At 39.8% G+C, this 26069-nt stretch overlaps 1 protein-coding gene across 1 annotated transcript; it reads right to left on the bottom strand.

Annotated features, from left to right (window-relative positions):
* Nucleotides 1-1503: 1503 nt before the first annotated feature.
* slc25a6 (solute carrier family 25 member 6) lies at nucleotides 1504-6015 on the bottom strand (the record flags this gene model as incomplete). The annotated part of the gene is made up of 4 exons (XM_079518018.1): nucleotides 1504-2912; nucleotides 3323-3463; nucleotides 3882-4368; nucleotides 5905-6015. 4 exons carry the CDS (start codon nucleotides 6013-6015, stop codon nucleotides 2755-2757), a joined length of 897 nt encoding a protein of 298 aa, XP_079374144.1. The 3' UTR covers nucleotides 1504-2754.
* Nucleotides 6016-26069: the final 20054 nt, after the last annotated feature.

Raw genomic sequence — 26069 nt, 5'->3', positions numbered from 1 at the left:
TGTTCGTCAAATTATGCTGTAAATGCTCCATCAAAGAAGTGACATTTGAAATTCATAAACTTTTTAGATATGATTTTTACACTCACAATTTCCACTTGATCTGACAGCAAGATCCAAAGAGAGAATAATTCATGAAATAGAAAAACAACACTAGTATTTAAGCAGTGTCACAGAGTTATACCAGGGTTCAATATGGCAGAAGAGCTAAAGAGTCACAAAATAAATACCTATGCTATCACATAGTCACCGAAATCAGTTAAATCCATGTAAAATTCTTTCCATGTTCAACTTGTTTCAGTCTAGGAGTCTATAAAAGTACACACAGCCGAGAAAGACTCTATTGTAACATGGTAGAAGCCCTGAGGTTATTTTTTTCTCTGTCTTGAAACAAATCAATGGAGCAAAAACTCGCTTTGAACAATTGCACATTTTCTGAAATCAAATGTGGGTTGAGGAGCTGGCCATGGTCTGCCTTATTCTTTGTCGACATACTTGATAAAAGTATGCTCTTTGAAACAGGCACTCAACAGAGTTAACATTTGAGACAATAAATAAACTATTAGGATCATTTGTTTTGTTATTTTTTGCGCGTATTACTATTTGTGCGTGTGTTTTCCTAAACACACATACTTTATTAGTATGGCAAATGTTTTTGCTTTCACTTCTCTATGAAGAAAAAAAGTAAGAATAATCAAATAATACATGTTTCAATAATCTCCACAACAACCAATTACTTTTGCTTTGATACTCATTTGCTAGAAATGCATGGAAAACACCTACATTTACCTTGTCCAATATTGCCCCCAAGTGGCCACACAACAAAGCACAAAATTACACCAATGCATGACAGTTTATTTACACTGCTAGAAGAATGTACTTTTTAAGGCCTGTATTTCCATCATTAGCTTCATCATAACAACAGTGTTATGACCCAATTTAATGTCCATTATATGAATAGTGAACATAGTCTATTGAGTTCAAGATTCCAGCTTATCCTTGATATCAACATATGGAAGTGATTGCAAATCCCTTGCTATCTATGAGCAGCAAATGGCCTTAAATCAGTCATTTTAATATCAAAGCACTTAACACTACAATGGTGATTACTTGCAGGTGGATATCCATGCTGCTTGTCAAGTCTGCATTTGAAGAAAATGACTGAGCTCTTATCCGACACGTACAGTACAGCCAGTATTCAATAGGCAAGATCACATTACAGAAGATTACTTTGGAGTTTCAGCAATTTTCCCAAATTACACTGGCCTTTGGTCTCTGGTAAACTTGATTGACTTGAATGGTTTTCATTACAAAGCCTCGCCGAGTCCTTGGTATTGATGCTAGTAAACAAAACCTTCGGTGTTCAAGGGTGAGTGAGTGCAGCTGGTACAATAAGGAGAAAGGATACCCAAATCCTTTGAGGAAAATCATTCATCATGTTAGAATATGTTAATCTGTATTTCTCAGTGTCACTTTGTTGTCTTTACACAGAACACTAATGTAACGTTCATGAGGTATTGAGTTTTATTGAATCAATACAGGCATTCACACTTAAGTCAGTATAGGGCCGAAATATTGCAAATATATGGCCGCTCAATGCATACAACATACATACGTGTATTCAGCTTACAACAAAGCTCATGTGCTATACACAAAGTGCCATGTTTGAACTTCATCCCACCCTCCCTGTCTCTCCCCATTGCAGGGACTGTCTGGGTAATGAGAATCAGCTTGATGTCACAAAGAGTCTAAGCCCAGACTGACAAGAAAATAGCCACAAATAACATGACCACCCTTATTACCTCTAAGAAAAATACTTAGAGAGGGATCCAGAATGAAGAATAATCGGGATACACTTGCAGTGTCACAAAGAATGAGAGCTATTTATTCTGGCTAGAGATATTCCCAGATTCACATCAACTGTTTGGCTGTTTCAGCCACTGACTGACAAGATGTGTATCTGAAAGGAATTATGGGCTGCTGTCATACACTTTCATGTATTTAAGAGATCGTGTAACCCAACCTGCACTTTTTCAATCTGAAACTTGGCAACATAACCCTTAATTGTGATAGTTATGCCCCCTAATTCTGATAGTTCCCTTTCATTTTATTGTCAAACGATTGCTTTAGTACACTCATCTAGTTACTGGAGAACATTCAACGGTGCAACACAGGCAAGTCTGTGTGTGCTCCTTCCAGTGAATCTTCAGACCCTCTAGCCTCTCATGCGATTTAGTGATGCCATCTTGAGGCGCTTTTCTGACATAGCAAGGCGCTAAATAGCTTTGCAATTCTTTGAACTGCAAAGAAAACATTCGGGCAACATTCCTGGAATATCACATATCATTTAGATGGTCAACTACAGCAACAAGTGACATGGAAACTATTTTCCTTACGACATCACTTGGGACAGATTAAGGTCAGAGAAGAAAAACAAGAGTCAGACTTTGATCAGTTTGTGCAAAAAATAAGAATAATATAGAGAAAAGTAAAGACAATCAGTTATGGGCAAACAGACCAAAATGATCAAAAATATATACCATATTAAAATAGTCTGTGTTTTGATGGGTTTGTCTGCTGTCATCATCATCTGTTCGCTAGCATATTTGTGACTTAAGCCACTACCAGGTGGATTTTCTTTGAGATGAGTTAGTTTAAAGCTTAAATAATGCCAGTGGAACACCTATTATACATGGTCAGAATTTTTGCCCATTTGCTGTGGTGGGAGGAGGAGAGAGGCTCAAGTTAGTTAGTCAGTTAGGCGAATTTCTTGAACTCGTCATAGAGGACCAAGACAAAGGCTCCGCCCATGCCTCGCATCACGTTGGACAGGGCTCCCTTAAAGAAGGCCTTGCCCCCCTCGTCACGGGCGATCTTCCTCCAGCAGTCCATGGTGCCGCTGTACATGATGTCCGCTGAGAACACACAAACCGCACACCGTGTGACACTCACATTACAGAATACGAATGCTCTGTATGCTTCATGGCCATATAAGGGCATAGGCAATTAGGCAGTAAAATCACCAGTGTTTTTCATTTAACCACTTTGAAACCTGGAGTCCATATTTTGGGCATGTCATAATAGGTCAATATTTTTTAAACTTTTCCAAATTCTTTGGGAAATAGCAAAAGTAGACGATCCACAAGCCATGATGCAATGCGTCGTGAGCTTGTAGATCCGCTATGTTCGCTGTGTGACATACGACAACGTATGAATCATGCTTAAGTTGTTAACTCACAGTATAAACGTTTATACGCTGAGTTAGTTAACACTGAGGATTTTACTGTGTACAAAACAACATGTCATTATAGTTTTATTTAATTACCTCCTTTGCGTCCTGACTGCATCATCATACGACGCCTCACGGTGTCAAACGGGTAGGACACTATTCCGGCCACGGCTGTCACCGACTGGGCGATCCCCCAGCTGACCACAATGTGAGTGTTCTTGGGATCAGGAAGCATACCTGTGCACAAAACAATCCCAGACACAAGCTCAGATTGGACTACAGTTTCATACAAATGATTTAATCCGTTTTTACAATTATAAAATACAATTGGGCTTAGTTTAACACCTTTCACCTTTTACCGATATGTATTGTATTCTATGTATCCTGTATTACTGATGAATTGAGCACAATGGTCCACAATGGAAACCTTTTTGCATAACCATTGACTGTACAACTGCACTAATTTTTTTTTAAAGGTGTTAATAAATTCAATCAATCAATCAATCAATCAAGCAATCAATCAATCAATCAATCACCCTGAACTGAAGCCCACCATTGTACGATGAAGTATACATTTGACTCAATTCTCAACTGCTATGGAAGTGCACTTCGGTAGGCCTATTGGTGAGACACCATTATGTGACATTTCTTGTACCTTTAGCAGTGTCATAAATGCCAAAGTAGGCAGCCCTGTAGATGATGATGCCCTGCACAGAGACACCAAAGCCCTGGTACAGGCCTCTAACCCCATCTAACTTAGAGATCTTCTTCAGGCAGTCTGCAAGCCCATTGAACTCCCTAGTGGCGCCTGCTTTCCCCACATCGGCGGCCAAACGGGTACGGGCAAAATCCAGTGGGTAGACGAAGCACAGAGAGGTGGCTCCAGCAGCACCACCGGAGGCCAGATTTCCTGCAAAATAGCGCCAGAACTGAGTGTGTTTATCCACTCCTCCGAGGAAGACCATCTTGTACTTGTCCTTGAATGCAAAGTTGAGGGCCTGGGTGGGGAAGTAACGGATGACGTTGGCCATATTTCCACGCCAGAATGACAAGAAGCCTTGCTCTTTGGGGATACGCGTGAAGCAGTCCACGATGCCCTTGTACTGCTGGTCAACAGTGATCTGTTTGCTGACATGCTGGACCTGATTGCAGAACAGGGAAATAAAAGGTTATCAGTTCAGTTAAAGGTAGTGTAAGTGATTTTCTATTTTTCTTTGGTTAAAATAAGTGTTATAAAGCTCTATATTGATGAATGGATTGATTTAATCTATAGTATATTTATTATGGAGAGAATTACATTCAGCTTCAGAGGTCAGGTTGAAGTCTTCACAGATAACTGGTTTAGATGGATTGCTCATGTTTCTACCATAAGACCTGATTTTGTATAGTTTCAGTTAAACCTGTTTAACCTGTATATGCACCTGTTTGAGGTACTTATGTATTATGAATGATCATCGATAGAGAAGAGAGGCAGACATCTCCCCTTGTGTGTATTGTACGTATATTGTCTTGTTTTGTTTTCGGTTGTATGTATTGTCAATTGTCAGTCGTTTCGTTTTCATGTATGTTTGATTAAAATTCAATAAAACGTAAATTGAAAAAAAAATAAAGCTCTATATTGTGATAGTACTCATTAGTGTTTGTTGCAGTAACAGGAGTCGGGATACAGATTAAACAAGTGGAATTGTAAGAGATGACACAAAGAAATGAGCAGACAACGCTGGAATTGGAACACTATACAAATTAAGCTCATTAATAGCTACTCTCTCCTAATTAGCTGAAATGTTGTCACTTATTTGTTTTTACTAAAACATATCACTTACACTACTTTTAAGATAGGTTAATCGTCTTCATTGACATCAAAATACAAAAGAAAATGTCAAAAGATTCCAATCATCCTGTCCACTTGATCTAAGTAGGCCGTGGCTGCTGTGCGACAGTGCGAGTGACATCATGACATGTATGTGTATTGCCAAGTGTCAGTCAAGTGTAATCCAACTCCTCTAGATTAGAAAATCTGGCGAGACCTTTACATAAATATAGCAGCCTGATGACACACTTATTTTAATTTCTAAACAAATGTGTTATTTATACATTCAGAGCATCATTAATTCGTCTTTTGTGTTTGTGTTGCAACTGTTTATTGTTGCCCTTCTTGGCCAGGTCTCTAAAATATATTTTAATCTCAAAATGGGACTACCTGGCAAAATAAAAATAAATAAATAATGCCATAGCCTCGTGACAGAAGAGTAGGCCCAATGTATGACACTGCAGTTATTTCTGCACCATATACTGTAGCCTATACTGTAGTGGGATATGAGGAGAGGACTGAACTGAATAATTTTGTCATCGAATTGTGCGTGCCTGCCTTCTATACAACATAACAGGCAGTGACATTACATTTTATAAAGTATATGCACTAAAATTCAAAACTTGGTCGTCTACCTATATGCAGTCAGTGGCTTTAATGAGCGCTTAGCCTACTTCACTGCAGCAGCACGCACGCAGCTGCAATGGATGCAGACTAGCCTGAATAGGACTTAAAAACATGGCTCCCAAGGATAATATAACGCGACAATAAGATTATTACTTTATGTTTAGTCTACAGCAGTGATTGATTTGTGGTCTATCATACTTCGATGACCATGCCAAGCCAACCCGAGAGATTCGCGATTTACCTGAAGAAGCAGTTTCACTCGCTCGATTGGTGCCACTGCAGTTTTAGAAATAGCTGCTGCGAATCCACCTGCCAAGAAGTCCTTAGCAAATGAAATAGCTGCATCTGCCATGGCTGTTTGTTGGTGTGCACTGTCTGAAAGTCGAGTTGAAGTGCCGAGAGCTGAAATTAAGACAGCGGCGGATGAGTTTCAAACGTTGGGGTCGTTGGGGTACCACAAGTTCTGCATCCGCGAATGATTGAATGGACAAAATGGGAGCAGAACCTGTCCTTGTAGAATATCGCGAGAGGATACAGGAAATGAATGTGCATGGGAGCAATGAGCATCCTGTACCATTTAAAGGACGACTTCACCCATTTTCACCCGATCTTCATATAATATAAATAATAATATAATTTGGCCTAATATAATAATCCTCACTATAATACTCATGATAAAATGGTACAATTTTTGAGTTGTGTAAACCACTCCTACAACTGGCTTTGTTAGTCTGTCTGTCTGTCTGTCTGTGCTCAAAAAATGAGCACGGTTGCTATGGTCACCCAGTTCACACGGGTGTGATTTCATTACGTCAGACATTACGTCAGACCACAGCTGATCAGTCTATATAAGACCTTACACCACTCAGTTCACACAGGTGTGATTTTTTTGTCTATTCGATGTGTTTCAGAGGAGGGCTGTGGACAGTTCTATAAACCTGCCTCCATAGTAGTGACAGCTTTAGCTCAGAGGTATTAAAGGTATTGGTAATTTTATTTATAAATTAAGTGCCTTTCAAAACAATTGTTAAGTTGCTGTACAATAAATATGCTAAAACAAAACAATAACATCACATTAAGATAAAGCGACATTAAAGCGACAATAAAAATAAGATACAGGAGCAGCAAAAACAGTATACATACAAAGAAACAAATACATAAACATAAAAAAAACTGTTTACCATACAAATGAGTTTCTTAGCAGCTTTTTAAAGGCATCGACTGACTCAGCATTTTCTGAGGGCCCCTCCTATGCCCAGGTTTGTGGGTCTGTGTGAACACAAATATTGGCTTGTGATTGGCTGGTCACCCCATAGCGTGATAGCGATGATTTGATTGGCTGAGCAGAGTACATTGAAGATAAAAGTAAGGGCAGAAAAGTGACTTTTGTGATGATTTGATTGGCTGAGCACAGAATGTGATAAAGATTGAGTCAAGGAGTCCCAAAATTATATGTATGGCTGTGGACATCTGAAGATTTGTGCCAGGGACCCCCCAGAAAAGAAGATTTAATGATTCGATATTCATAATAAAACAAACTGATCTACATCTTGCAGTAAGGCATGAAGTGCCACGCTGTGAGCTTGTACAACTGCTATTTTTTCAGAACCACTGTACCACTGCAAAAACATGTTGCTATGTATCTAAAATCCCAAAAGACTAACCCTAGTGATAAGGAGTGTTACCCAGAGAAATATGACTTTTGGTCATGTTCTGCCCATGATATTGTTTTTAAGTTTGGACAAAGTTGTAGGCCTACAAGTCCATACAAAATCACACCCATGGCATCGGATGCGTCTTTGAAAGGCCTATTTCAGTGTATGTGGTTCAGTGCTGATAATTACTGCAAGCTGGAGAAATAAATCAAAAACTAACCCTTTGTCACATGTAAACATTGCAATTGCAACATTGCTCAATGCTCAGGCTGCGCACCTGCTGCTCATTTGTGATTGCAGATGCTGCTCCGCCCAACACCCTATAAATACTGCTGACTTCCTGACTTCAAGTTTTCCACACTCATGTTCTCTCACTCAGTCAGTCAACTCCTCTGACACTCATGTGAATTTTAGTTTAGTGGTTTTTAGTTGGGGAGAGTGCTTAGAATGGTCCTATGTGGGGCTTGCCTAGCTACTCTCCTTTCTTTTTCAGTTTGGCTGACATATCCAGGCACTTTTGGTTATTTTTCTTTCTTGATTGATTCCCGAGTATAATCCTACTTTAAAATGAGTCCTCATCCACTTATTTCCTGCATTGCATGAGAGTGACCCAAGACATATCTTTTCACTTTGCCCAAATTAATCCATGAAATCTACTTATTAGCAGTTTTTTGGAAACCCATTTAAGATTGAGTCAAGGAGTCCCAAAATGATATGTATGGCTGTGGACCCCATCGCAAGATTTGTGCCAGGGACCCCCCAGAAGAGAATGATTCAATATTCAACATAATAAAAAAAAAAATAAGGAAAAAGGCATTGCAGCATTGTGAGCTTGTACAACTGCTTTTTTTTCAGAACTGCTGTTCTAAAGAGTTTTCTGAAAAACATGTTGCTATAAGTCTCAAGACAGATGCTTTCCCGGTTTGAATGGGTTAAAGTAGTTTGCTGGACCAGTGTGTTCAAAGTCTGGAATAATCTTTCTTCTGTCTGTTTTATCAAAAAACAACTTGCTGTGGACGATAAAATCATGTGATTGATTTATTTACACACACTGTAGTTAGCAGAGCAGTGTGTTGGACATGTCACAATCACAAAAACAAAAGGGAACATATTTAAGTTAAGTTTAAGTTACTTATCATTGTGGTCATTTTAGTCTGGGGGGACAGACTAGAGAAACATTCTGGATATAGTCACTCTTAAAGCAACAGTATTCCTCCCTGGTCTGAACTCTGAATGATGACATTCATGACTTCTCTCCCTTTCTTTAAAATATCTTATATCTTACATTAATGTTGAATTAACTGAGTTGAGTAACTAGCCTACTGACTTCTCTCTAGTCCCCTCAACAACTCAGTCAGTGTTGATTTCGTCGACTAAAACTATGACAAAAAATGTTAGTCGACTACCCTTTTCACTGATAAAACAAAACAACTGCTATGATGACTAAAACTAAGACTAGTATATTGACAATTTCATCAACAAATAAGTACTAGTGGAGAAGAGATCCAGTAGAACTAAGCGCTTGGGTGTGAAAATAGAAGATTTTCTGAACATCTTAAAGCTCAGCTAGTAGAACTGCTATTTTCAGCATGCAACAAAGTGTAAATTCAGCCATTACGGCACCATCAAAGCACATTCTAGTCAACAAAATCAACTGTAGATTTAGTCGACTAAAATATTGTCCAATCATAGTGATATATTGACTCATACAGAACTGGCAGGATAGCAGCTTGAAGGGAAGGGAGGAATATTGAATTTTCTACACTGGTGTGACAAAACACTGCAAGGCTGCCTCCTAGTGGCACAATAACACCACCTCAGTGTCTCAGGTATAGTATGGCTTAGAAAGCTGAAGCACCATTTCCCCCAGAAAAGACAGGAGAATGCATCAAACATATACTGTAGGTACATCATACAACACAAGCCAAGTAGTCAGTGTGCAATGTGCATTCTCAAAGCGTATTTACGACTCAAACCAGACAGATTCCCAGGTGTCCTGTGCCACCTCAGGTCAGAGGTCACCCCCTGACACACCACGGGATGTCGGGATGGGGCACAAAGACAAAAACATGTCAATTAATTCAAACTGTGATAAGTTTTCACTTTACATGACATATCAGTCTGATTGTCATTCACATAATTGTGGTAAATTACTTTTATTTTGATTTATTTTTTTATTTTTTGGTGGGGGCTGGGGGCATTAAACACGATTGGAAAATATTAAAAACATATTTCTGTTTGCCAGTCCCCAGACAGCTCATTCCACTGATTTTATTCATTGCGTCGTCTAGTGCCCCCCCCCCCCCCCCAACAATAAAGTTGTCTTTGTTTGTTTTCTCATGTCCCCCATGTAAAGCACATTTTTGAGTATTCATATAGACTACTTGAACATTCCTAAAATTACTAGCCTACCACCTTGATATAAAATAAAACAATTATTGCTTAAGCTTATGTAGTAACTATTCATTGATTCACTCATATACCAAAATCCATTTGAAAAAAAGAGCTTCTCACTGTTAAAAGTACGAATGCTCGTTTATTTTGGATTGCAATGAAATTATGTATTTCCATCAGCCGTGTGTGTGTGTGTGTGTGTGTGTGTGTGTGTGTGTGTGTGTGTGTGTGTGTGTGTGTGTGTGTGTGTGTGTGTGTGTGTGTGTGTGTGTGTGTGTGTGTGTGTGTGTGTGCGTGCGTGCGTGCGTGCGTGCGTGCGTGTGTACTAGGCTGTACTGTACCATGTTTTGTTTGGTTACCCAAATAATTCTGCTACCCTCATTCTATTTGACCAACACAACCTATCGTCGGTAACCTGACTCCGCCAGATGGGGCAGCAGAGAGTACACTCGGTTCCCCTGTGTACTCTCTGCTGCCCCATCTGGCGGAGTCAGGTTATATCGTCGGATGATGGGAACTAACTAACTTATTGGGAAGGCAACATCATGGTGTCTAATGTAACTTAAATGCTCCCACCCTGCCACTCGGTGGTGCTATTGTGGCAGTTTAAACCTTAATGTCTGTTAAACGTGAAATTTTGAGATAGGTTTCCTATTGTAATAATAATAATAATAATAATAACGTTTGTGACTTTGGTTGCGGGTGCACCACACACACATACAGTCGATCTGTAAATGTAACAACGTTATAATTATGACTGATAACAGTTCACTTCTTTCGAAAATGTATCGCGATACTATACGTACATACGTCTTCTCAGAGAAACCGCAGCACGCATGCGCCACGCGTGCGACACGGGCCTCATTCCTGATTCTGATTGGTCAACTCAACGTACTCATTCCTGATTCTGATTGGCCAAACTTTGAACGCTTCAGCGGTAAATACCATCGACGAGAGCAGAGCAGGTGTAGTCTTGTAGCGAGAGAGGAGAGAGAAGCCACGGAAAGAGAGAGACAGATAACCAGTTTGTCCAGTTATCACTACAAGTTCTACCGACCGACACAAACAACCAACTGACCAACTGACTAACTGACCGAACGAAAAGTTACCCCCGACCGACAAGTTACCCGTCCAGTTACCAAACCGTCCAGTTAACCGTCTAGTTAACCAACCGAGCGACCGTCCATCATGGGCCAGTGCGTCTCAGGACCAAAACCCTGTCGTCCGGATCCAGTCGGCGACACCCAGAGGACCGACTGGGACTCCCTTCAGCCCGTTAATCAGGTAAATGTCATTAATATAATCATCATCGTCGTCCAACCTGTTTTAGTTTGATGGGGAAGTTGACATGCCGGTGCATTTAGAGACGACATGCTTGTGCAACCACACTAACGGTTTTGTTGTGGCCGTGGCTGAGCTTCAACAACGGGCGTTTAAACAAGGAAGCCGTTTAGCTCTAAAGTTGTGGACCTCTCGTTCCAAACGGACTCTGCGCTATGTTATTTATTGTATTGTGGTTCTTATTTTGATATAATTTGAACTTGTGTTAACGGCATAGTAAATAAGAATGTAGCTAGCTAAATTGTTTTGATTTTAAATTAGACCGGTAACCGGACTGTCTATCCGTGTACAATAGTCCTACATGCACGTTTTGATTTGAAAATAGACTGGACGTTAAACATATTACAGGTCTGTATTAACGCGGGGACTTGTACAAATGTCACAATGGATTGACCATTGGCTCCTTTCTGGCTAACACACTTTGTTGTGATTATGACTTCTCTCAGAGTTAAATTGACACTTTACAGTGAGATTGTACTGCAGTATCAAATGGTGGTCCTTGGCTTAGCCTAATGTAGGCTATATTAACCGAAACCAACATGGTCCGAAGTCAGGTACACCTGTTATTTTGAAACGTTTCCGTTGGCTCTGTCCAGAGGTAAAAGGACATTAACTGCGGGCTGCTTTCTCATTGTGTGTGTGTGTGTGTGTGTGTTCTTCAATCAGATTCATCTTGGATAACTAAATAAATAACAATATTCTCATCTGTTTAATTTCCAGGTTGATTTGAAGATGTATGCTGCCATCCTGCCACTCCCAGCTACAGGACCCACACTGGAGGTAGCCTCGGTCCCAGGCTTACTTTTACTGGAGGTAAGTGTTTCATGAGGAATTATATGAGGAAAGGACCATGAATGTCATTTCCCCATACATGTATTTACTAATGTTGAATGGACATGCTTGACACATTAAAGCAAAATTACACTTTGAGTTTCCCTGTTGATAAAAAAAAGAGAATTCTAAATATTCTCCCAATAATTGCACAATGAAACCGGTCTAAAACTAAATTTTTTAGCATACCGTACAAACAAACAAAGTGGATTCTGACCATAATGTAACATGATCTGTTTCACTGTGCAATGTAATTCAATAGGGAGACTATTTTGGACTATCAATTTCTAATCAACACAACTGAAGATGTCTCACCATTTATTTGAAATGACATCCTATTGTTAATGTGCCTATTAAAGATAGTGTTATTTTTAAAGAAAAAGTTGAAGTTCTATATATTCTGATTGTAATCATCGCTTAGAGTGTTTGTTCAGCAACTGGGGTTCCCCCGTCTCTCAAGCTCTTTGATAAAAAATATATTTTTTGTAACCATATCTTTTTGTTTTACTACCAGCTCTACTTTAAATGAAATATTGTAGTTAATCTGAAATAAGTATTAAAATGGTTAACACTATTCTCTTCTGCCAGGTTGCAGTAAATGACGAGGGATACGGCACTCTGGAGACAGTCCGTGGTCGCAGCAGCTCCAAGAAGCCTGTGAAGAGAGTCACATTCAACCCTCAAGTTCAGGTACGAGTGTTTCATTAATAATACGTTAGTTACGTTGGCATGATTGCATATCTGGCTCTGCTGTCGGGAAGAAACCACCTAACTCCAAAATGAAAACAAAGCAATACTGCCTCATCAGTTGGTGTTGTGAGTATGACTTTATATATTATCAATTACTTGCATGAGAGGGGGAGAAGTGGTGGAGTTAGTTGCTTTAGCATACAGTTTGAGGGTCCAATGGAGTCAAGAGGTTTTGTCCAAAGCGTTTTTTTACTACTTTCCATTGGTTCAATATTTTCAAAACGACTCACAGACATAATTCTAGTGTCAATAGCTAGAATTCAATATGCTAGTTCAATAGCACTGATTTATATATAATACAAAAAAATGGAGTTAGGTGGTTTCCTCCCGACAGCAACGATATGTAAACACATAAAATAATAACAGCTTTTTAACAACAATATAAACTAACCCATTTTCTTTTTTCTTTTCTACACAGGTGCAGGAGTTCGAACGGGAGACCCACGAGAGAATCAGACTCATAATCATACCTGATTCTGAGTCTGATTCTCTCGAGTCATCCGTTCCTCCTAGGGTTAGGGTGGCGAGGAGGAAGCCGAGGCAGACTGTCACTGTGATGAAGTTCAAGTGGGACGACGTATTGAGAGAGGTGTATGGATAGCCTCTGGCCATGCTCATGAACACAGGCCTTGTTTAAGGTGGGTTCATCCACCCTAAAAGACAATGGTTCAATGGACAACAAGACGTCGCAGAACTCGCCCGGCGGAAGGGTAGTTACCACTAAAGCCAACCACATTAATGCAACTCATTGCAGTGGTTGACCGTGGTTTTGTCCCGACCCGACCCTTTGGTGTGGTTTGGGCTTTAGAGTGACGCTTTGATGCCCTGGAGACTTGTACATATGTGTAAATATCTTTGTAAATACTTTTATATTGTTTTTATTGTGTGAAATTTACATTGTTTGCATTTATTTAGCTGTTGCCTGTTATACTGTTGTTTGTTTGTTGTTTTGTAGAGTTATTGTAGAGTTGTAGAGTTATTGTAAATAAATTAGTGTGAGAGATTAACATTTTTGCATTTATTTTTACCTGTGAAACAGATTATTTGAAATGAATATGCTAACAGCCTGAATAACTTTAAACATCTGCTCTTTAAACATCCATCAAAATGGACAGCAAAGTGAGCAAACAACTCTGGATACATTTCATTATACAGCAACCACCAAACATAACATAATAGGACATGGAACATGTCCCAAATAATATAGAACTGAGCGATTGAAAAATAGCAGACCTACAAGCTCATATCTTGTTGTAGATCTGCTTTTTTCAATAGCAGCAATTGAAAAATCGTGAAAATGTGGCGCAAATCTTTGAATATATATTCTTTCAGAGCAAACGTTTTTAAATATTGTCTTCTGGGGGAGTCCCCAACGACATATTTTCAGATTGGGGTCGGCGGCCAATTACATATATTTTTGTATTACCGACTTCCCTCATTTGAGGCTAAAGTGATGGTGAGGTCAACAAACATGTACAACAGCAAGTGCTTGTTGAGCATGTTGAACTCACTTGACAATTCTCTTGTACTTTCTCCTTGGTAGATTTGGGTATTGTGACAACACCATTCTATAATGGAAAAATAGTTAATACATATAATAATACATGCATACTACATAGTTTACGGCAATAATAATTGAAAGAGTTGTTAACCTTGGGGATAATGTGCTTTTATGGCCTACAGACCAGACTAGATTGTCAATATTATGACATGATTAATACCTGTATGCTCCAGCGTATGCAGATTTGAGCAGGTGTGCGTTGGTACTTCGTGCAAGCTACACACACACACGTACTGTTTATTTCCCCCTGTGCGTCATGGTGTGTGTGTGTGTGTGCGTGCGTAGGCACTCGTAATGTTTTGGGCTCCTGCTTAGATCAGAACATGGAAACTTTTTTCAGACGATTTGATATAGGCTACTTGTGCGCCCTGGGCTGTGCGACTGTAATTGCCATATAGTACAAAAATATAAAGTAGGCCTAATGTTACTCAATTGGAGAGAATACATATATATTTTCGTCATAAATATAGCTTATATAATAAAATAAATACCAAGCTGTTGTGGCTGTTTATGGATCTTCCATACTGAGTTCCCTAACACTGAGTGTAAAATGAATAAAGTGTAAAAATGGCCAATACGAGCTATGCGCATGCATAAAGTGAATGGCAAATCGAGTGGCAAAGCGACAGGCAATGTGAGTTTAACATTATTTAATGTCGTTTAATGCAATTAGATAGGACTTTTCTGTTTGGATGCTGTCAATGCCAGAATGTAGTTTTTTGCCACTCGGCGTTCCGGCATAACTTCCAGGTTTGATGATGATGTCACACGCATACCCTCTATGTGTTTTTTTCCCTTATTACTGTGGGAGAGTGCAAATGTGCAATCATCCAATCCACTAAGCAACTCAAAGCAAGGGTGAATACCAACCACTTTTGTCAACGAATGTCTGATCCTTACAATCTATACCTCGTTGTAAAGGTGACTAGTCAATGATTAAAATGATATAAAATACAATACCAATTGGTAATATTGAAGTGGAGAAATGATGGACCAAAGTTAAGTTTCCGAACTTTTGTTGCCGAGTTTAGTATCAATGCGCCGGGGCAGTTTCAGCACCATGGACAGCAATTTCATGCATATGGCAGAGGAGGGAGAAAGGTGAAATATATTACCTGTATACATAACACATCCATTTACTATGAATACCGGCAGACACAAGGTCACTCACTCTCATGTTTGTTTGAATTGTTTCTCTAGCATTTTGAAATATATGTTGCTGCATACAGCTTGTCTCTGCTGGATCGCCTGGATGGAAAATATAAATACAAGCATATCCCAGATCAAAATGGAAGCGTAGTGGACTGCTAGGTTAGGCAACCTGGCAGGGAGTGTTATAAGAGGGTTGTTAACGAGGCTTTTTCTATGTTCTTTCCCCATGCATGCTGTTTCCAATGCAATATACATTTCCATCCTATAGAAATTATTGTTCCTGAATGTGGGGTCGCTGCAAGCAAAAAAATGTTTTTGTAGTATAGTACAAATGCAGTGAAGGTCCCAGCAATCTGTGCGTTATGTAGGAATTACTGACAAATAATTTGAATAAAGATTTTATTGTCAAAGTCATGTGACCAAATAGTTTTGAGGATTTTTGCATACATGTAGGCACAATTCCGATCTCATCCAGATCTGGTCCATATGCCTAATGCACTTTGCTCTATGGGAATGTTCTCTTCCTGCCGTCGCATGAAATGCAGACCAGCCTCTCTGTAGTGAAAATATTAAGAACGTTTTACCTACTCACCAATACAAAGGCAGCTTGTTTAATTAGAAAGCCTACTTTCCTTAGTGGAAATGAAATGAAATGAAATGAAATGAAATGAAATGAAATGAAATCTATATTTACCCAGGGTATCTGGGCTAAGCTCAAGAACTTGTTTCCAGCCAGGCCCTGCTCATAGAACACATTTCATCGTAGTGGTTGATGCCTTGTTCAAGGGCATTTCAGCGGTGGTAATTTTAACGTGTCGGACGGCTGATTCGAACTGGGAACCTTCCGGTATCTAGACCGCGCCGCTATCCGTTCGGCCACCGCTGCCACGAAAAAAAAAAACACACACTCTGAGCCCCCCAACACATGTATAACATTTACTTTTTGTTTTTCCACTGGAAAAAATATACTTTGTTACTCCACTGCGGCCTCTACCATTATTGACAAGAGAAAACCTCAGACAAGATTTTTCGTTCCGGTGAAAAAAAATCCCTTTCTGGCCAAAGTACATGTGGTGGGGGTCTCAGAGTGCATCCACTATGGTAAGACTATAGAGACAACGCTCTGGCTGCTCCTCCTCACTGTCAAGTCACAGACACATTCTGACACCCACTTGTGAGTCTCCATGAAACCACACCTTATAAAGCGTTCCTGCTTTGAATGACCAAATGTGCAACCAAGTTCAGGGCAAAAGAAAAGTTAAACAGTCATTAACATTGTAATCTCTATAAACAGATCTGCATACAGTACATAGATGATAGTCAATGGGTTCCGAGATTGAAATAGAAACAAGTCCAAGTGAAATGTTTATAGATCCTGTTATGAAGGTCCTCTTTATATCAATATCATTCAGAGGAACAGTTCCACCAATGAGTTATACAAATGTAAATGTAATGGGTAGCTCCACCATCAAAACTAAATCGCAGTGGAGGCATGTTTTTATTCCATAGATTGACTCCGCTCTTGATAGGGTTCCAAATGGCATACCGTATGTTCCTAAAACAAGTTAATATCGGAATAGTGATATATTATTGATTGCAGCTGTTACAATTCCAAACATGCAGCCACTTTAATTACTATATTAGTAGCTTAATGACTATAGTAATACAAATTATTGTCTTTTTATGTCCAATGTTTAAGTTCATAAAGTTAACATAAGTAAACAATGCATTGGAAATCAACTTTTGTGTGACCAGTAGGGCATTAATTACAAAAATAGTTAAAATACAGAGATAAGAGGTTTCTGCCTGACAGTATGCAATGTGGCATGAGTGTGGAAATAATATAGTAGCCCTCTCCATCATCAAAGTTGCCCAACCAATGATGTATATGCTGCAGCGAATATGCTGTAGCCCTAATCTTCACGTTAAAAACAATCCTGAATCGGGCCTCTAAAAGACCTGTGCCTGGCGGTGTCCCACAATCGTAGATGTATTCCTAAACGTATAGTTTTGAAAAGGTTAGCCTTAATATGGTCTTATTGGTTATGGCTGTGTTAGTCACTCTTTGATGCAGAGCATAGCGTCCAGCAGTCTGTCTGTGTGTCGTATGTGTGCTGTGGTGAAGCCATGGCTCTTCAGCAGGAGGCTGTATTCTGTGGCACTCCTCTGTCTCCCATCCGTCATGCTGAGAGCCTGGAGAAGCCCGCGACTCGGCCCTCTTCTGTCTTCATCCAGAAAGATCTCACTGATCAGGAGCCCACAGTCTGGCAGAACATGTAAGCACATAACATGGAAGTAGCCTACATGTATGGTGGATATGGTGTACAAAATCACACTCATGGCATCGGATGCGTCTTTGAAAGGCCTTTCTTAGTGTATGTGGTTCAGTGCTGATAATTACTGCAAGCCGGAAAAAAAAAAAAAAAACTAACCTTTTGTCACATGTAAACATTGCAATTGCAACATTGCTCAATGCTCATCAGGTTGCACACCTGCTGCTCATTCGTGATTGCAGATGCTGCCCCGCCCAACACCCTATAAATACTGCTGACTTCCAGACTTCAAGTTTTCCACACTCATGTTCTCTCACTCAGTCAACTCCTCTTACAGTCATGTGATTTTTAGTTTAGTGGTTTTTAGTTGGGGAGAGTGCTTAGAATGGTCCTGGGCTTGCCTAGTAGCTACTCTCCTTTTTTTCAGTTTGGCTGACATATCCAGGCACTTTTGGTTATTTTTCTGTCTTTATTGACTCCTGACTCAGTTTAATTCTACTTTAAAATGAGTCCTCATCCACTTATTTCCTGCATTGCATGAGAGTGACCCAAGACATATCTTTTCACTTTGCCCAAATTAATCCATGAAATCTACTTATTAGCAGTTTCTTGGAAACTCATTTATGATTGAGTCAAGGAGTCCCAAATTGATATGTATGGCTGTGGACCCCATCGCAAGATTTGTGCCAGGGACCCCCCAGAAGAGAATGATTCAACATAATAAAAAAAGCATTGCAGCATTGTGAGCTTGTACAACTGAATTTTTTCAGAACTGCTGTTCTAAAGAGTTTTCTGAAAAACATGTTGCTATATAGTAGGGATGCACCGAAAGGGAAATTCTTGGCCGAAACCGAATATAGGAAACAGTTGGCCGAAAAACGAATACCGAATATCCGAATATGATTAATATTATATATATTTTTTCCTACCATTGCTGTCATGGCCGTACCTTAAAGCTACCTGATTTATGGCAAAAGAAATGGTTATGGCAAAACTTAACTTAAATAATAATCACTATTATGGGTCCATAAACATTTATTCAGCTCTTTTGAATGCATTAATTGCATACACTATTCGGTGATATATTTTCTGCCTATTCGGTCCGCAACCGAATAGGCCGAAAATGCATTTTTAGCCATTTTCTGCCGAATATCTTCTGCGGCCTAATATTCGGTGCATCACTACTATATAGCTAAAGTCCCAAGACAGATGCTTTCCCGGTTTTAATGGGTTAAAGTAGTATGCTGGACCAGTGTGTTCAAAGTCTGGAATAATCTTTCTTCTGTCTGTTTTATCAAAAAACAACTTGGACGATCTTGGACGATCAATCACACGATAAAATAATGTGATTGATTTATTTACACACACACTGTAGTTAGCAGAGCAGTGTGTTGGACAAAAACAAAAGGGAACATATTTAAGTTTAAGTTACTTATCATTGTGGTCATTTTAGTCTGGGGGGACAGACTAGAGAAACATTCTGGATATAGTCACTCTTAAAGCAACAGTATTCCTCCCTGGTCTGAATGATGACATTCATGACTTCACTCCCTTTCTTTAAAATATCTTATATCTTACATTAATGTTGAGTTATTGATACTGACTTCTCTCTAGTCCCCTCAACAACTCAGTCAGTGTTGATTTCGTCGACTAAAACTATGACAAAAAATGTTAGTCGACTACCCTTTTTCACTGATAAAACAAAACAACTGCTATGATGACTAAAACTAAGACTAGTATATTGACAATTTCATCAACAAATAAGTACTAGTGGAGAAGAGATCCAGTAGAACTAAGCGCTTGGGTGTGAAAATAGAAGACTTTCTGAACATCTTAAAGCTCAGCTAGTAGAACTGCTATTTTCAGCATGCAACAAAGTGTAAATTCAGCCATTACGGCACCATCAAAGCACTTTCTAGTCAACAAAATCAACTGTAGATTTAGTCGACTAAAATATTGTCCAATCATAGTGATATATTGACTCATACAGAACTGGCAGGATAGCAGCTTGAAGGGAAGGGAGGAATATTGAATATTCTACACTGGTGTGACAAAACACTGCAAGGCTGCCTCCTAGTGGCACAATAACACCACCTCAGTGTCTCAGGTATAGTATGGCTTAGAAAGCTGAAGCACCATTTCCCCCAGAAAAGACAGGAGAATGCATCAAACATATACTGTAGGTACATCATACAACACAAGCCAAGTAGTCAGTGTGCAATGTGCATTCTCAAAGCGTATTTACGACTCAAACCAGACAGATTCCCAGGTGTCCTGTGCCACCTCAGGTCAGAGGTCACCCCCTGACACACCACGGGATGTCGGGATGGGGCACAAAGACAAAAACATGTCAATTAATTCAAACTGTGATACGTTTTCATGTACTTTACATGACATATCAGTCTGATTGTCATTCACATAATTGTGGTAAATTACTTTTATTTTGATTTATTTTTTTATTTTCTGGTGGGGGCTGGGGGCATTAAACACGATTGGAAAATATTAAAAACATATTTCTGTTTGCCAGTCCCCAGACAGCTCATTCCATTGATTTTATTCATTGCTTCGTCTAGTGCCCCCCCCACCCCAACAATAAAGTTGTCTTTGTTTGTTTTCTCATGTCCCCCATGTAAAGCACATTTTTGAGTATTCATATAGACTACTTGAACATTCCTGAAATTACTAGCCTACCACCTTGATATAAAATAAAACAATTATTGCTTAAGCTTATGTAGTAACTATTCATTGATTTACTCATATACCAAAATCCATTTGAAAAAAAGAGCTTCTCACTGTTAAAAGTACGAACGCTCGTTTATTTTTGATTGCAATGAAATTATGTATTTCCATCAGCCGTGTGTGTGTGTGTGTGTGTGTGTGTGTGTGTGTGTGTGTGTGTGTGTGTGTGTGTGTGTGTGTGTGTGTGTGTGTGTGTGTGTGTGTGTGTGTGTGTGTGTGTGTGTGCGTGCGTGCGCGTGCGTGCGTGTGTACTAGGCTGTACTGTACCATGTTTTGTTTGGTTACCCAAATAATTCTGCTACCCTCATTCTATTTGACCAACACAACCTATCGTCGGTAACCTGACTCCGCCAGATGGGGCAGCAGAGAGTACACTCGGTTCCCCTGTGTACTCTCTGCTGCCCCATCTGGCGGAGTCAGGTTATATCGTCGGATGATGGGAACTAACCAAGGGGGCAGGCAGACTTTCCAACGTTGAAGCTCTGGGTCCTAGTGGTAGGAGGAGGGACTACAGGCGGACCCGTGGATTCATGGCCGGGAAACCCCGTGCAGCTGGGCTTTAACGTTGAGCGCTTAATCTTATACTCTATGGAACTAACTAACTTATTGGGAAGGCAACATCATGGTGTCTATGTAACTTAAATACTACCACCCTGCCACTCGGTGGTGCTATTGTGGCAGTTTAAACCTTAATGTCTGTTAAACGTGAAATTTTGAGATAGGTTTCCTATTGTAATAATAATAATAATAATAATAATAATAATAATAACGTTTGTGACTTTGGTTGCGGGTGCACCACACACACATACAGTCGATCTGTAAATGTAACAACGTTATAATTATGACTGATAACAGTTCACTTCTTTCGAAAATGTATCGCGATACTATACGTACATACGTCTTCTCAGAGAAACCGCAGCACGCATGCGCCACGCGTGCGACACGGGCCTCATTCCTGATTCTGATTGGTCAACTCAACGTACTCATTCCTGATTCTGATTGGTCAACTCAACCGATTGGCCAAACTTTGAACGCTTCAGCGGTAAATACCATCGACGAGAGCAGAGCAGGTGTAGTCTTGTAGCGAGAGAGGAGAGAGAAGCCACGGAAAGAGAGAGACAGATAACCAGTTATCATCACTACAAGTTCTACCGACCGACACAAACAACCAACTGACCAACTGACTAACTGACACTGACTGACTAATTGACCGACCCGGAACAAACAACTGACCGACCGACCAGTTACCCGTCCAGTTAACCAACGTTTGGACTTGGTTAACCGTCCAGTTACCCGTCCAGTTAACCACCCAGTTAACAAACCGAGCGACCGTCCATCATGGGCCAGTGCGTCTCAGGACCCCGTCGTCCGGATCCAGTCGGCGACACCCAGAGGACCAGCTGGGACTCCCTTCAGCCCTTTCATCAGGTAAATGCAATTAATATCATCATCATCGTCCAACTTGTTTTAGTTTGATGGGGAAGTTGACATGACGGTGCATTTAGAGACGACATGCTTATGCGACCACACTAACGGTTTTGTTTGGAAGCCTGTGGCCGTGGCTGAGCTCCAACAACGGGCGTTTAAAAATGGAAACCGGTTAGCTCTAAAGTTGTGGACCTCTCGTTCCAAACGGACTCTGCGCTATATGTTATTTATTGTATTGTGGTTCTTATTTTGATATCATTTGAACTTGTGTTAACAACGGCATAGTAAATCAAAATGTAGCTAGCTAAATTGTTTTGATTTTAAATTAGACCGGTAACCGGACTGTATCCATGTAGTGTAGTACTGGAGTACTACAGTTACTCCAGTTACAGACACACTGTAGTTAGCAGAGCAGTGTGTTGGACAAAAACAAAAGGGAACATATTTAAGTTTAAGTTACTTATCATTGTGGTCATTTTAGTCTGGGGGGACAGACTAGAGAAACATTCTGGATATAGTCACTCTTAAAGCAACAGTATTCCTCCCTGGTCTGAATGATGACATTCATGACTTCTCTCCCTTTCTTTAAAATATCTTATATCTTACATTAATGTTGAGTTATTGATACTGACTTCTCTCTAGTCCCCTCAACAACTCAGTCAGTGTTGATTTCGTCGACTAAAACTATGACAAAAAATGTTAGTCGACTACCCTTTTTCACTGATAAAACAAAACAACTGCTATGATGACTAAAACTAAGACTAGTATATTGACAATTTCATCAACAAATAAGTACTAGTGGAGAAGAGATCCAGTAGAACTAAGCGCTTGGGTGTGAAAATAGAAGACTTTCTGAACATCTTAAAGCTCAGCTAGTAGAACTGCTATTTTCAGCATGCAACAAAGTGTAAATTCAGCCATTACGGCACCATCAAAGCACATTCTAGTCAACAAAATCAACTGTAGATTTAGTCGACTAAAATATTAAATATTAAATTAGACCGGTAACCGGACTATCCATGTAGTGTAGTACTGGAGTACTACAGTTACTCCAGTTACAGACAGTTTTGATTTGAAAATAGACTGGACGTTAAACGTATTACAGGTCTGTATTAACGCGGAGACTTGTACAAATGTAAATGAAATGAAATGAAATGATTACTATATTTACCCAGGGTATCTACCAAATGGATTGACCATTGGCTCCTTTCTGGCTAACACACTTTGTTGTGATTAGGACATTCTCTCAGAGTTAAATTGACACTTTGCAGTGAGATTGTACTGCAGTATCAAATGGTGGTCCTTGGCTTAGCCTAATGTAGGCTATATTAACCGAAACCAACATGGTCCGAAGTCAGGTACACCTGTTAGGTTGAAACGTTTCCGTTGGCTCTGTCCGTGGAGAGGTAAATGCAACTATGTGAAAAGGACATTAACTGCGGGCTGCTTTCTCTCTGTGTGTGTGTGTGACTGTGTGTGTGTGTGTGTGTGTGTGTGTGTGTGTGTGTGTGTGTGTGTGTGTGTGTGTGTGTGTGTGTGTGTGTGTGTGTGTGTGTGTGTGTGTTCTTCAATCAGATTAATCTTGGAGAACTAAATAAATAACAATATTCTCATCTGTTTAATTTCCAGGTTGATCTGAAGATGATTGGTGCCATCCTGCCACTCCCAGCTACAGGACCCATGATTGGTGCCATCCTGCCACTCCCAGCTACAGGACCCATGATTGGTGCCATCCTGCCACTCCCAGCTACAGGACCCATGATTGGTGCCATCCTGCCACTCCCAGCTACAGGACCCACACTGGAGGTAAGTGTTTCATGAGGAATTATATGTTGAATGGACATGCTTGACACATTAAAGCAAAATTACACTTGGGTAAATGGTGCATTTATATGGCGCCTTTATCCAAGGCGCTTCACATAGATTGTGCATTACATTCACCCATTCACACACACATTCATTCACCGATGGCAGCGGAAACCATGCAAGGCACCAACCAGCACATCAGGAGCAATTAGGGGTTCAGAGTCGTGCTTCAGAGTCTTGCTCAAGGACACTTCGACACTAACTCTGGGGAGCCCGGGGTGGAACTGGCAATCTTGCGGTTACCATCCAGCCACCGCCGCCACCGCTTGACACATTAAAGCGAAATTACACTTTGAGTTTCCCTGTTGATAAAAAAAGAGAATTCTAAATATTCTCCCAATTAACTTTGCACAATGAAACCGGTCTCAAACTCAATCTTTTAGCATACCGTACAAACAAACAAAGTGGATTCTGACCATAATGTAACATGATCCTCTGAGATCTGTGCAATGTAATTCAATAGGGAGACTATTTTGGACTATCAATTTCTAATCAACACAACTGAAGATGTCTCACCATTTATTTGAAATGACATCCTATTGTTAATGTGCCTATTAAAGATAGTGTTATTTTATAAGAAAACGTTGAAGTTCTATATTCTGATTGTAATCATCGCTTAGACTTAGAGTGTTTGTTCAGCAACTGGGGTTCCCCCGTCTCTCAAGCTCTTTGATAAAAAAGATATTTTTTGTAACCATATCTTTTTGTTTTACTACCAGCTCTACTTTAAATGAAATATTGTAGTTAATCTGAAATAAGTATTAAAATGGTTAACACTATTCTTCTTCTTCTGCCAGGTTGCAGTAACTGACGAGGGATACAGCACTCTGGAGACAGTCCGTGGTCGCAGCAGCTCCAAGAAGCCTGTGAAGAGAGTCACATTTAACCCTCAAGTTCAGGTACGAGTGTTTCATTAATAATACGTTAGTTACATTGGCATGATTGCATATCTCTGGCTCTGCTGTCGGGAAGAAACCACCTAACTCCAAAATGTTCATTTTTCAGGAAATTAAGAAAACCTTATATTTTTAAAACAAAGCAATACTGCCTCATCAGTTGGTGTTGTGAGTGTGACTTTATATATTATCAATTACTTGCATGAGAGGGGGAGAAGTGGTGGAGTTAGTTGCTTTAGCATACAGTTTGAGGGTCCAATGGAGTCAAGAGGTTTTGTCCAAAGCGTTTTTTTACTACTTTCCATTGGTTCAATATTTTCAAAACGACTCACAGACATAATTCTAGCGTCAATAGCTATAATTCAATATGCTAGTTCAATAGCACTGATTTATATATAATACCAAAAAAATGGAGTTAGGTGGTTTCCTCCCGACAGCAACGATATGTAAACACATAAAATAATAACAGCTTTTTAACAACAATATAAACTAACCCATTTTCTTTTTTCTTTTCTACACAGGTGCAGGAGTTCGAACGGGAGACCCACGAGAGAATCAGACTCATAATCATACCTGATTCTGAGTCTGATTCTCTCGAGTCATCCGTTCCTCCTAGGGTTAGGGTGGCGAGGAGGAAGCCGAGGCAGACTGTCACTGTGATGAAGTTCAAGTGGGACGACGTATTGAGAGAGGTGTATGGATAGCCTCTGGCCATGCTCATGAACACAGGCCTTGTTTAGGGTGGGTTCATCCACCCTAAAAGACAATGGTTCAATGGACAACAAGACGTCGCAGAACTCGCCCGGCGGAAGGGTAGTTACCACTAAAGCCAACCACATTAATGCAACTCATTGCAGTGGTTGACCGTGGTTTTGTCCCGACCCGACCCTTTGGTGTGGTTTGGGCTTTAGAGTGACGCTTTGATGCCTTGGAGACTTGTACATATGTGTAAATATCTTTGTAAATACTTTTATATTGTTTTTATTGTGTGAAATTTACATTGTTTGCATTTATTTAGCTGTTGCCTGTTATACTGTTGTTTGTTTGTTGTTTGTAGAGTTATTGTAGAGTTGTAGAGTTATTGTAAATAAATTAGTGTGAGAGATTAACATTTTTGCATTTATTTTTACCTGTGAAACAGATTATTTGAAATGAATATGCTAACAGCCTGAATAACTTTAAACATCTGCTCTTTAAACATCCATCAAAATGGACAGCAAAGTGAGCAAACAACTCTGGATACATTTCATTATACAGCAACCACCAAACATAACATAATAGGACTTGGAACATGTCCCAAATAATATAGAACTGAGCGATTGAAAAATAGCAGACCTACAAGCTCATATCTTCAAGCTCATTATCAATTGAAAAATCGTGAAAATGTGGCGCAAATCTTTGAATATATATTCTTTCAGAGCAAACGTTTTTAAATATTGTCTTCTGGGGGAGTCCCCAACGACATATTTTCAGATTGGGGTCGGCGGCCAATTACATATATCTTTGTATTACCGACTTCC

The sequence above is a fragment of the Electrona antarctica genome (assembly GCF_951216825.1).
Source record: "Electrona antarctica genome assembly, chromosome: 13".
Lineage (NCBI taxonomy): Eukaryota > Metazoa > Chordata > Actinopteri > Myctophiformes > Myctophidae > Electrona > Electrona antarctica.
This window is presented reverse-complemented; position numbering and strand designations above follow the sequence as displayed.